Here is a 13,559-nt window from a genome sequence, read left to right as displayed (position 1 = left end):
GGCAAACAACTGGGGAAGGCCAATACTGCAGCACTCTAAGGTTGCAATACTAACTGAGGCAAGAAACAAACCAGCAGATTTGCCAGTTTAGCAGAGATATCCTGAGAACGGCACAGCCATGGTAAGCCTTGCTATGCTCTCACTTATCCCGGGAGGTCTGAAAGGCTGTGCGCTTGCACAAAGCTGTATGCAAGCTCAGGAAAGACTGGCGAAGACCCCAGTTATCTTTATATCCTTGGCTGGATGTGACGTCTTTCACAGATACAGAATAGCCATGGATGTAAGAAGACTTGGCACAAAGTAAAAGCTGGAACAAACCTGTAAACTGCCTATAGTTTGAATTCATTCCTCAACCTACATACAAATCCACTGGCAAAGAGGAGAAGCCTTACTGGTTCAAGGTGTTTATTATGCACAACTTCTGACCAGTCACTGGCTGACCATGAAGTTGTGTTGATCCAAGGGTGACCCCTAGAAAAGAGTGAGTTAAGATATAATGCACTCTGAAAGGCACCATTTATTCTCATCCCAGTTCACTTTTACTCAAGCTATAAGTAAACTATAGTTTTTAAATGTGTACTCAATTTTCTAATGTAATAAATGATCCTATCAAAAAAAAAAAGTCTCTAATTTTTGTTTGGATTAAGAAATTTTCTCTGTCTTAATCAGCAGAGAATGGTGCATGTGTGTGAAGTTGATGCACACCTTGAAGGCTAGCATAGGGCTAACAGTGACCAGGCTGTAAGTGACTACTGACCAGAAACACACTGAGAAAGGCAAAAAGGTCAAAGAAACTCAGGAGGAAAAGCCCTTGTGTACACTGCTCCCTTCATATATGAGCCATCCTGTATTTTTGAGGCCACTATCACTTATAATCAACTACAAATATGTCAAACAAGTCAACTTCGATTCCAAGGAAACTGGACAAACAGTTGTCTGGTAGTTTGAGCCTAACACTTCGATTTAAATAGCTCCGTATGGCTAATAGCTAATGGCTGCTGTATTATAGAGATTAGACAAAGGCAGATCAAATAACATATTCCTTGTAAATAATCCACTGAACTATATTCATAACTGATGGCCTACTTCAACCTATAAAGGTTTTCTTAATTTTATGAATGCTTTATCAGATTCTATATAATTATAATCCTTCTACTATGCTCCCTTAGCTTTGACATTCTTGAACTTTCTTCACACAGAAGCTGTGGGTGCCTTAAATATTTAATATATATTTTTAATATATACTTCATAATCTTAAGATGAATTTTAAAAATTTAGTCTATCACAAACGAATGTGGATGTTTTAAAAAACAGATTGTTCTTGCTCATTTTAACGATTGCCTGAAGTTAAGGTGCAGGTTTCTTCTCAAAATAGAAACAAAAAAAATTATGTGAATTAGAAGAAATTGTGTAGTTATATATTTATTGATTGAAATATTTAAATATATTTTAGACTTTGAGACCTAGAATTATAAGTTGCAAAAGTCAAAGTACTTTTCTCCCGATGTGTGTACTGAATGGAAGATACTATTGCTTGGAATTAAGAGGGTCAAAGGCCTGACAATAAAGTATGAAACATTTTGCAAGTTAAATTTTAATCAAGAGCCAATAACATAAAGTATTCATCACCTAGAACTTGTAATTTTACACTTGCCTAATTTCAGAAGTTAGCCCTCTCTCATACAAGGGCACTAGATGACAAGGATAAACAACTTTATCATATATTACACAGTTATTTCTGTAATACTCAGTGTATTTTAAAAATGCACTGGTCATTTAGCATTGCTGATCTTGACCTATACCTAGATAGCCAAAGTGACTCAGTCTTTTAATAATTTTCTCTTTAGTTTGGAAAAATAATCCTCTACAGCCTATTAAGTAAGGCACTCAGCTTTTTCCATGAGAAAAACATATTTTTCTACACCCTAGGTAAAACATCTTGGCAGACTAGTAGAGGGATAATGAGAACTGATAGTGCTAAATTCTGATAGGGAAGAAGATAGGGCTGTGGCCTATAATCAAGGCTCAGGTAAGGCTGAGCCTCAGTCCCCACTGACTCTCATTCTCTTGGAGTGAGTCTAGAGTGTCTCCTTCTGTTGAAAATGCTCTTTAAGACAGAGGAATGGTCATTCTTATTAGTTTCCTACTGCTGCTGTAGCAAATTACCACAAACTTAGTAGCTTAAAACAAAACAAATTCATTATCTATGGTTTTGGAGGTAGGAAGCCCTAAATGAGTCTCATTGGGCTAAATTAAGGTGTCATCAGGGCTGCATTCCTTCTGGAGGATCTAGGGGAGAATTTATCTTCTCTAACTTCTACAGCTGACTGTAATCTTTGGTTCATGGTTCTTTCCTCCATTTTCAAAGTCAGCAACTGCATACTTCAATCTCTGCTTCCATTGTCACAACTTCTTCTATGACTGACTCCACTGCCTGTTTCACTTATCAGGACCTTTGTGATTACATGAGGCATAACCAGGTAATCTGGGGCAATCTCTCTATCTCAAGATCCTTAATTTAATCACATCTGCAAAGTCACTTTTGCCATGTAAGGTAACATATTCACAGGTTCTAGGTATTAGGAAGTGGATCTTTGGGGTGTCATTATTCTGCCTACTATAGTCACCCAAGTGACTATGTCACTCCAACTATGGCATTTGGAGATTCCTAGTAAGTAATATGTGGTGGATAAATGTTGCCATGAATTCTTCGAAGCCTCTTCCAACCAAGAGGTGGAGTCTATTCCCCCACGCCTTAAATCTGAACTAGCCTTACGATTTGCTTTGACCAACAGAATGTAGTACAAGAGACAAGTTTCAGAGCCTAAAACTCAAGAGGTGTCACAACTTCCCTCTCCATCCTCTTGGAATGATATTCTAAGACTGCCATATAAAGAAGCCAGTCTGACTGGAGAATGAGAGTCCATGTGGAAGAAAATGAGGCATCCTAGAGGGATAGCCAGATATGCCAACTTTCCAGCTAAAAACAACTACATAAATTAGGACAGGTAAAAACCAACATATAAGCCGTTTAGCCAACCCACAGAACAATGGAAAATCACTATTTCAAGTCAATAAGTTTTGTGGTGGTTTGTTACAGCTGATACAACATTGGTTAGGTGGGAAGACCGGCCTATATACTACGTACACATGTTTGAATGAGCTTTTGGCAAGAGGAATAAAGGAAGATCATTAGCATTAAGTTTGGGAGGAGAACAGCAGGTAGATTTTCCTGGCTATATCACAAAACACGATCAGGTTGAAACAGGAAATGACTATTGTTAAGAATAATCAACTGTTCTATATCTGTGATCTATTTTAACTGGAAATAAGAGCCATTATAGTTTCTAAGAAGAGGCAGTCAGATAACTAAAACTATATCGAAGAAAACACAAGAGAAAGTACCTACCATACTTTCTAGACATAGCAACTGCCCAAGACATGCTTAAAAACAAAACACATTATAATAAAGAGGTAGAGAAACATGTCTGAGCCAGACAGTAATAAGAGGTGAAGGGCATAAAGTGGTCAGAATCCAGTAGTAATACTATGTGACTTAGTGGCAAGTCACTGACATTAGATGTTGGCAATGAAAGACAGAAAAGACAGTTGCTCTCTTGGCCTAGAACACTACTAGCCCATTCTGCCCTGACTCCTGGTCTCTTGTGGCTGGCTTGGGTTCCCACTGCACATTATGAATATTTTTACCCAACACTACCAAATTAAATTGAATTTACCTCTCTTCCCACCTTCAGTCTGTAAGCCTCTAAAAACAAGGAATATGTTACTCACCTCTTAGCCAAGCATCTAGCACGATGTTTGGCATAGAGTAGGCAGTTCATAAATGTTCATTTATTGGACAGTTTTAGGGAAAACTGATCAAAGAAAACATTCAGTCTTTTTTCAGGTTGGTGTGAACTTGCTGAATGCAGCAACCATGTCATATTAAACTTAGCATTCCAAGTGCTCAATAAAGCAACTGGTCCACAGGAGTACTTACTCTATGTTAACAAATTTAAGAAATTTAGTTACAAAAAAATGGATTGAAAGTCTTGAGAGAACAAAACTGAGAAAATACATAGATTACAGATAAGAATCACATCCTAAAGTCTAAGTAAAAAGCCCTACAATTACAATTTATTTCAACTTAAGTATATCAACACCATCTGTCCTTTTAAACTAAGATAAAAATTCTATTAATTTACTATAGTGCCCCATAATGAGAATTAACATCAGTTTTTCAATTTTTAACTTTACCTCTTTTTACAAGCCAGACATTAAACTTCCCCATGTCAATAGTTCAATCAATTTAAATATCAAAAATCATGTAATAATGGCATACTGCCTTATTATGTAGAAGGTTAACATATAAAAACACAAGCATTAAAGGTGATATGGTATAAGAAATTAATTCTGGGTTAGAAGATATGTAAACCATGATGCTGGCCAGAACTGATTACAATCTGTTTTGTCAGGCATCACTTTCAGCTTTGTCATTGGTTTATGGACTATTAGTTTTATCAGCACCAATTTTCTCTCTTTAAATGGTTATTCAAAGAAGTTTACATAAGGCTTTGGGTGAGAACATAAGCTTTATAAATTAAAAATCCTTGTGGCTGGCCTTAATATGAATAGTAGGTATAATCTAATAACTCACAAAGTTAGATTCTGTCTTTGTAAAAAGCTGGGTCTTTAGAAGGAAAGAATAGTGTGTAATTATTTCATTCATCACCCAACAATAAGGCTATGCTCTAAGATTCTACTGGTATTTGATGAATGTGTAAGAAAAAAAACCTTACTAGCAGTGTTATATGTAACTACCATTTCATCAATCATTTGCTACTGGCATCCTAAATTGAATTTTTTTTCATAGTCTCATGTTTTAAAATTAATATTCTCCAAGTGCTTTTGATTTTCATCATTTCAATGCTACATAAACTCTAGGGGTTGGCAAACTTTTTCACAAAGGGCAAGGCAGTAAATATTTTAGGCTGTCAAGGCTACTAGACTCTGCCTTTTTAGTACAAAAGTGGTCATAAATAATATGTAAACAAACAAGTATGCTGTGTTCCAATAAAACTTTACAAAAACAGAAGCCCACAGCTTGCTGACACCTGTTAGACCCATTAATGTCTTAAGAATGTTCTCAGTTATATAACGTGGGAGAATCTTTGGGTATAAATTTAAACAAAGACCTTGTGGTACACAGACGTATGCCTAGCCAATAAGACTTTTATCTGCTTCTGTTTCCACCTGAAGATAACCAACAACAGAGGAGTGAGATACTGAAAACTAGACACAAGAAGGGGAGCTTCGAGACTCTTTTATTCCTCTATATCAGCAGTCTCCAACCCTTTTGGCACCAGGGACCGGTGCTCCTATGAGAATCTAATAATTGATGATCTGAGATGGAGCTGAGGTGATGCCAATGCTGGGGAGAAAGCACCTGCAAATACAGATGAAGCTTCTCTCTATCACTCACTACTCATCTCCTTTTGTGCAGCCCAGTTACTAACAGGCCATGGACCGGTACTGGTCCATGGCCCAGGGGTTGGGGACCCCCGCTCTATCTGAATTAAAATTCCCAAACTTACACGGTGACGGAAGGAAATTTAACTTTGGACGGTGAACATACAATACACTATACACATGACATATTACTTAACTGTACATTTGAACCTATGTAATTTTATTAATCAATATCACTCCAATAAATTTAATAAAAAAAATTCCCAAACTTACAATAGAACAAAGAAGCTCGTGTTACAAGGGCAAGAATGGGGAGCGGGGAGCAGGGGGAGCAGACAAGCTATAAATAGCAGATATGGAAATAATTTTAGGACAGCCAAGCAAAAAGAGATGTGCTACATCAGTGACAAAATCAAAGTCTAGAGAGCACAGAATTAAAAAGTGACCATCCCAATACTGTTAGACACAGTAATTTTATAAAAATTTTAAGTCTTCCTATGATTCTCTAGTAAGAGATGCTGATCTCACTTATTTTGGTGGCTCAAATTATATACTCCATCATTCAATGTCATCAACTAAAATGCTGGCCCTAAGTAAAACTGCCTTCATAGTTTTAAATAGCCATTAAATACAAAAAAACAAAAAAATAAAAGTTAACCATCTACTTTCATTACCTCTAACCCAACTTAATCACATGGTATATACCCCTATCAGATATGCCATGTCATCATACTTGCCTCCTTTCTGTACTCATCAAAATTAATTCTCAGGAAGAGGTGGAAATCACTGACATTTAATACTGACAAAACTAATGAGAACTCAATTTTATTTCTTCCAAATCAAATAAACTTTCTCAAAACTCTGAAATTTCAGACTTCAGAAAAAAAAAAAAAAGAATTAAGAGAGATGATCAGAATGTTGCTAAAGCCACACCATAAAAGGACTAATCCTAATCATTCGCTACTGTGGCAAAGAACAGTATCTGTTCTTCCTTCAGATGGCTGCCTAGCTAGACTAAATTTTCCAGCTTCCTTTGCAGCTATAGGTGGCAACGAGCAGGAATATGCCTTTTCCTTGGCTAGAATGTGGGTATAATGTTGAGAATAATATGTAATGTCAAGCCACAATACCCACTGTGAATTGCCCCTGAGAACTCTTCATATGAAAAATAAATAAATAAAGTTTTTTTAAGGTCTCTGTGAGAACAGACCAAACTATATTTTAATTGATACAACTTTTCTGGCAGGCTACAGCAAATGTCACACGTTATTATCATATCCAAATTCCTAAGTTAAATATTTCTTTGAAGAAGTAAGACTCTAGTTGAAAGCTTAAAGTCATTTAATTAAGGAATCAGTAAACAGCAACATCAAGATTACAGTATTGCTTTTTCTTGGACACCATCTTTCTTATCTGATGCTCAAAAAATTGTTGGCTCTGCTTACATGGAAGCAGCGTAATATGGTAGAAACATCAAAGTGTCTAAAAATAACAGTTCAGTGCTTTCCTTTTTGTAAGCATAATTATGAAGGTGAGGAGAGGAAAATCACTTCTACCGGGATAGCTAAAAGTTAAGCCCTTTCAGACTTCCCACTTTAACGGTGTAGATGGCAATATTAATGAAATATGTAGATTTCGTTCTTAAATGGATATTTTGCCTTTTCTTGACTTCTGGCTTACTTCCAAGATTATTACACAGGGATATAGATATGGATGGTGCAAGACAGGGGCAAAAAAATCTGGCTTGGCTGCATACAGTCAATGCCTCCCTTCTTCTCAAAAAAGGTAAGCTGTATAGGTCGGCATGCTTTCAGCTAGTATCTAAATTGTCTCCCTTTCAAAAACAGTTTTTTTTTCTTTGGCAAATGTCACTGGTTTTCTTCTCTGCTGCCAGGATCTGATTTGTTTGTTTATTTTCAGAATTTGCCTTTTTTTCAATCCCATCAAGGCCACCAACCAGCTCCATATATTTTTCTCATACTCCTCTGCTGCCTGTCATTTCTTAGAGACAGAGAGCATTGTGCAACCAGGAATAATCCTTGCTGCATATCACTTAAGTGCCCTTGCTGGGTGGTTTTTAAACTACTGCTTCCTAAATCCCACCCCAGCCCAATTAAAAGAGAATCTTCTTCGCTTCAAAAGCTCCTCAGGTGATCTGAATGTTCGGTGAGGATGGAAGAAAAAGTGTGGGCTCTGAAGGTCAGAAAATCTAGATTCCAATCCCAGTTTTGCCATTTAATAGCTCTGACTTTGGGCGAATTACTTAACCTTCCTAAACTTCATTCTCCCATAAATGCCCACTATGTGCAAAACAATGTCAGATGTTAAGTAAGGGTGGTTATGACAGTCCTGTCCTCTAGGAGCTTATAGTAGAAGATACAGGAACCAAAGGAAGCCGCAGACAAGCAAACAAACTTAATCCTAAGGGCACACAGAGAGGAAATCCAGTCTCAATTCCAGGGAACAGCAAAATCTCTAAAAAAGGTGACAGGCTAAGTCCTGCAGGACAAGTAATGGTAGCTAGTCAAGGCACTAAAGGAAGATATTTTAACAGAGGACGAAGTGTGTGCAAAGACCCAGATACAAGAGAACACAGCTTAATTGGGCGATACAAGTAGTTCAGTAGAACGGGGGCATAAAATAAGAACGAGGGGGGAACAAGAGATGAGGATCAACAGTGACCTTGGCTTCTATATCTGCAAAACAGAGATATAATCTATTCTGCTTGGTTACCTCAAAAATCAAATTACAAATATAGCACAGTGCCTTGAACATAATAGGTACTCAAGTGATAAATCCTCTCACTTTTCAGCTTTAATATAGAAAAAAGCTTGCCTTTTGTAAGCATCACCAGCCAATCAACACCTTTTCTTTGGGTCATCTCATCATAGCCCAGAATTTAATAATAAACTATTTTCAGCTGTTTATTTTTCCTGGGTTCATCTTACTGAGGAGTCAACTTCCAGATCTCAAGAGTGCCAAATATTGGGAATTCTTTCAAAAGGTTCAGACACTTAGGGTACCCCAATACTAGGCTGTAGATAAAGGTTTTGATGTACTATTTTAAATTAAATCAACTGCAGCCATGAAGCAATTCTGAACCAGTACCAGACCCCTTTAAACTTAATCCTGGCTCGGACACTAGTTAGATAATTTACTTTGGGTGAGACACAACCTTATGTGCCTTGGTATCCTCATCTGTTAAATGAACATCAAACAAAGTTCCTAATAACCCAATATACCAGGGCTACTTTTTAATTGCCATTGCCTCCCTCTCCTTCATCTTAAGGGATGGATTGGGTAAGAATCTTCAAAGCTAGCAACATGCCTCTCCTTGACAGGAATGCTGCAAGTCAGCCATGGCTGACAGCTAAGATGTACATCAGACAACATCTCATGGCCAATTGATAAAGCCACAAAATTGGTGCAGATGTCTTTTGGCACCAAAACGCATTAATTCTTTAAAATATTATTCTTGCCCTTTAATAATACATGCTTATAAATCCTAAAACTAAGTCTAAGAATTAATTTTTCAGCTTCCAATCTGGATATTAAGGACTCTCAATTTAAAATTAGAGGATTCACCCAGAGAAAAATCATTAACACGGGTCTTTAGAAAGGCAAACACCGTCAAAATGTTACTTTTACTGACCATCTTTCTGACACAATGTTTACTACCAAACTTTACTATTCAGCTTTATATGTGAATAAGCCTTAACTTCAAAAGGCTACTTTTGTAATTACGTGATGTGATGAATGTTAACTCAATTTATTGTGGTGATCACTCTGCAATGTATCTTAATAAATTGTTATACTGTATATCTTAAGCAAATATGTTATATGTCAATTAAATCTCAATAAAACAGGAAAAAATACTAGTACAGTACAATCATAGACCCATATACTACCTTAAAACATGGAGTTCTTGACATTTTTTGGTCTTAAATGTGAAACTAACCATGTTCTGAATGGCATCACAATTTTCCACATGGAATCCCACAAAATATAATAAAAATTTAAAACAAAGAAAAAAAAGGATACTTGATTAGGTACTAAAACAAGACGGCTTTTTTAAATACCACATTTGCCTCAATGAAAGTATACTTTCATGCCAAGTAGGTTTCTTGATAAGAAAATCTAACAATTTTATTAACAAAAAACTGTAGCTTATCACTGACTTTTCATTTAGAAGATATCTGTATTTAGAAAGAGGTAATCTTTGAGTGCTTATTATATACCAGTCATTGTGCTAAAGAGATTTATGTGCATTAACTCAGTCCTATGAGGTAGATACTATTAACATATTTATTTTACAAAGAAGTAGAGCCTAGATTTTATACCTTACTCTAATAAATGATAAATCCATTCTTTAAACTCAGAGCTCAAGAAAGATCCTTACCTTCACTCCTGTTCAAAACAGTTGTCACTAGATACAACAAATCTTAATTAAAATCTCCAGAAAATTAGTTACATTATAGCACAAACTTCATAAATGGTGACTGAATTTCCCCTTTAGCCTTCTCTTTAACATGCCAAAATAATTTTAGACTCTGAGGTTTAATCATTTATGGTGCTCTCTACTATACCTACCCATTAGAACAATTTTTAAAAACATTAACACTACCAATTATTTTCAAAAGCCCAAAGATACTAATCAAGTGATCCTAATAGTCTTAAACACTATCCTCAAACCTAGAGATAAATGGAGATTGGGAAACTTGCATTCTAAAGTGCCACCATCCAGATAAAATTACTCTGTGAATTAGAGTAATTTCAATCAGATCCTATAAAATTGAACATTTTTCTCAAGACCAGAATTAAAGAGTAGCTATAAGATAGTTTAAGGATCCAAACTCTGGAACATCTAATTGTTTGCCACATGGCAAATTCAATAGCAAACGGCAGGCAATAGGGGCTAGGGAGAGCAGCAACAGTTTAGAAAAGTAGTAATAAATAACATTAAAAAATGCTTTATTCATTTTATTGGCCATTCTACTTTAATACAAGAATGTAATTATTCTCAAAAACCACATGCTGCTTAAAATAAGACCTAATATCTTACTAAATGGTGTCCTGAATTTTAACACATTACATATTAAGAGTAACCACAATGGCATTTCATTAAAAACTCAATTATATTTTCTTAGAAGGCACCTCACTTATGACTACAAATCATTAACACACAACAAACTGGCTCATATAATACAAACCAGTGTAGGTGTGTGTTTTGTTAATTCTGTAACTCATTAATTATTCTTTAAAAGGATTATTTTCTTTAAAATGCAAATGATCACACTTTAACTGTCACATCAACCATTTGGTAATCAAGTATCAGGTATATTTTTAAATAGTTAAATCATCACACTAAAGTCTATTTAATATAATGCACTCAGCGAGATAAACCCAAAGTTATTAAATAAAGGAAGTGTAGGCAGGAGATTCCACTTCAGTTGTGTGACAGGAAGTATTAGCTATGGAAGTTTAGAAACAGGAATACCAAGTTCTGTTTCAGCAAAAGAAAGGAAAACATGGTGGTTAATAAGGGTAAAAGAGGAAGTTCTTTTCAATGAACAATCCACCATATACTTAGGATAATCCAAAGTCATTCCAAAAATTTTTTTAAAAAGCTTCACTTTTTCACTAGTTTTATATGATAATGTACTTCTCTAGGTACACTGGAGCCTGGATTTGCAGATGAGTTATACGACTGCTTATGGCTAACATTTTATGTATCCATAGGGAGATAAGGGTGGCTTGTAACATTAATCTGTTAGTTTCATATCTTAAACTAAAGTTTGATGATTAATTTTCTTAGCAACACTGCATCGGTCATTTTTTAAAAGTGCGTATATTTTAAAAGTAAGTATATTCACAATGTAAGTATATTCACAACACTACTGAACTGTACACTTAAAAATGGTTAAGATGGTAAATTTCATGTTTTTTTACCACTTTTAAAAAAGTGCATAAGTTAATGAGAAATTACTTCACTTAAATGTTAATAGTAACTTGTTAACATAAATTTTGATTATTCTAAAGCTAAATTCTTATTATCTTTAATTTTTAATAAAATTTGTTGTTGTTGTCATCTAACAGCTGGATTTGTTTTCATGTAATCAATTTTTAAAGATACTACCACACATGAGCAAGTTCTTTAATCCTGAACTACGGAAAGTGAAGCACTACTCTCAATTAACATCTTTCAAATCATCTGAATTACTTATTGCCAACAAATACTAGTTATGAAATTATAAGTGTGTTTCTACTTCAGCTGATTCATTCAGTGAAGTGCAAATCTCGAAATTAAGAAAGCAGGATCTCTAAATGAATAGGCTTTTCCTGAAGCAGTAGTAGTTTTGGATTGTGGGGCAGGTAACTCCTTATACTTTAGCAGAACGGTGGCCCAGAATGCTAAGATCAACCTTTTCCAATCACCGTTCTCATCTGGATCTGCCCTACCAAATTTGTCAGGCTGCTGTCAACTCCCTTTAGGTTAAAGTGTACAACCAAGCTAGAAAGAGCCTGGAGCAATCAGCTTGGCTTGGCCATCTCTGGGAAAAGTCTCCAGAAAAAGAAAACTGGGAAGGCTTCAACTTTGCGCAAACTCCCCATCTCAGTCACATCTACCTCCCTTCCAGAAGAACTGTGTTTTGTGTTCTCGAAAGATCTACCCCTTTCCAACTCAAATGTTATTCCCAGATCAGCGGCTGGAGGGGCAAGCGCCGCTCAACCCACGCCCTGTTCTTCCAGCACCTTATCCAAACGCCAGCGCTGGGCTCAGCTCACTCAGCAACCACCATCCCAGCCCTACACCAAGAGGGACCCTTGCCACGACCGCGCCCGCAGACAGGGCTACCCAACCGAGTCAGCCGGTGGCTCCCGGCCTGGACAGACGAGCCGCCTGAGGACATTCGCTCCTAGGTCTGCTGGGGGCAAGCCGGGACGGCAGGAGGGGTCTCGCTGTAGGAGAGAAAGACGGCCTCACCTTGACCCTGATCTCATAGGTGGTGAAGCGGCCCCTGCCGACCCCCACCGTCTGCGGGTTGCTCACATCAATCTCGAGGAAGTTGCTGGGCGGCCCGTAGGCGTCATTCAGATTCTGCGGCTTGGTGATCAGCCGCCGGGTGTCCGCCACCGTCTCCGCCATTTCGCTGTTGCCGCCGCCGCGGGCTCCCTCCGCCCCCTCCGCGTTCCACCGACGCCGCCGCGGGGACACCGGGTTCGCGCGCAGCGGTCGCGAGGCGAACGAGCACGTAAAGCGAGCGTTCACCCCGCGCGCAAAGCTCCTCCCCGTGCCCCTCCGGCTTCCGTCTCTGGTACCCAGGAAAGAGACCGCTGACTCGCCGGACCAGCGTGCCCCGGGCCAGAGAAGCCCAGATGAGGCCGCGGACAGGACTGCGGACTAGGAGGGGAAGAGGGGCGGAGTCACGGGACTTGTAGTCACAAACAGGTTCCGGCCAGACTACAACGCCCACAATGCACCGGGCGAGCGCGCCGCCGCTGGAAGGCGGCCTTAGTGCTGGGGATCCTAGGGGCGCGGTGAGGTGCCCTCCTACCTTTCTGCGTCCGCCGGGGCCTGGAGCGGTGGGAAGGACACCGGAAGTGGTCTTTGCGGCGTCGGGAACTGCGGGGGCAAAGTTAAACGGTGAGGTAGGGGAGGTTTGCTGGCAACTGAAACAACCACCTCTGCTAACTCTGTACCTACCCATACACCGTCTCGCCTTGAATCCCTTTATGTGCCTTTCTAGGTAAACTTTAACAAATGCCTCAAATGATGACATTGATATCAGCTATGAGAGTTTCACCACACACGTATCTGGTTTGATAAACTGAAAGTTGTAAAATACGGGAGTGGAATAAAAACAAAAGACCTCGCTCAGTCATAGCACTAAGAGCAAACCGTTTTTTACTGGTTGGCCCTCTAAAACAATAACTTAAGTAGATAGGCTGAAACCTCCCTTGAATGCCCTGTTTGACCTGCAACTTTTCTCCTTCATTTCCCACAAAGTCCCAGTAAGTTTTCTACCAAAAAAAAAAAAGTAAACGTATCTTTACAGCATTTGAAATGAAACTCAGATAAGCCTTTATAA

The 13,559-nt window shown here is 38.1% G+C and overlaps 1 protein-coding gene across 1 annotated transcript in view; it reads right to left on the bottom strand.

Moving 5' to 3' along the window:
- SNX3 (sorting nexin 3) overlaps positions 1-12,928 on the bottom strand; it is a 35,024-nt gene extending 22,096 nt beyond the window's left edge. Inside the window, exon 1 of the mRNA XM_011360687.2 lies at positions 12,455-12,928. Coding sequence (XP_011358989.1) covers positions 12,455-12,616 — 162 coding nt within the window. The 5' untranslated portion in view covers positions 12,617-12,928. The remainder of the gene's footprint in view (positions 1-12,454) is intronic.
- Between the last annotated feature and the right edge of the window lie 631 nt (positions 12,929-13,559).

This window comes from Pteropus vampyrus, unplaced genomic scaffold (genome assembly GCF_000151845.1).
Source record: "Pteropus vampyrus isolate Shadow unplaced genomic scaffold, Pvam_2.0 Scaffold58, whole genome shotgun sequence".
Taxonomy (NCBI): Eukaryota; Metazoa; Chordata; class Mammalia; order Chiroptera; family Pteropodidae; genus Pteropus; species Pteropus vampyrus.
This window is presented reverse-complemented; position numbering and strand designations above follow the sequence as displayed.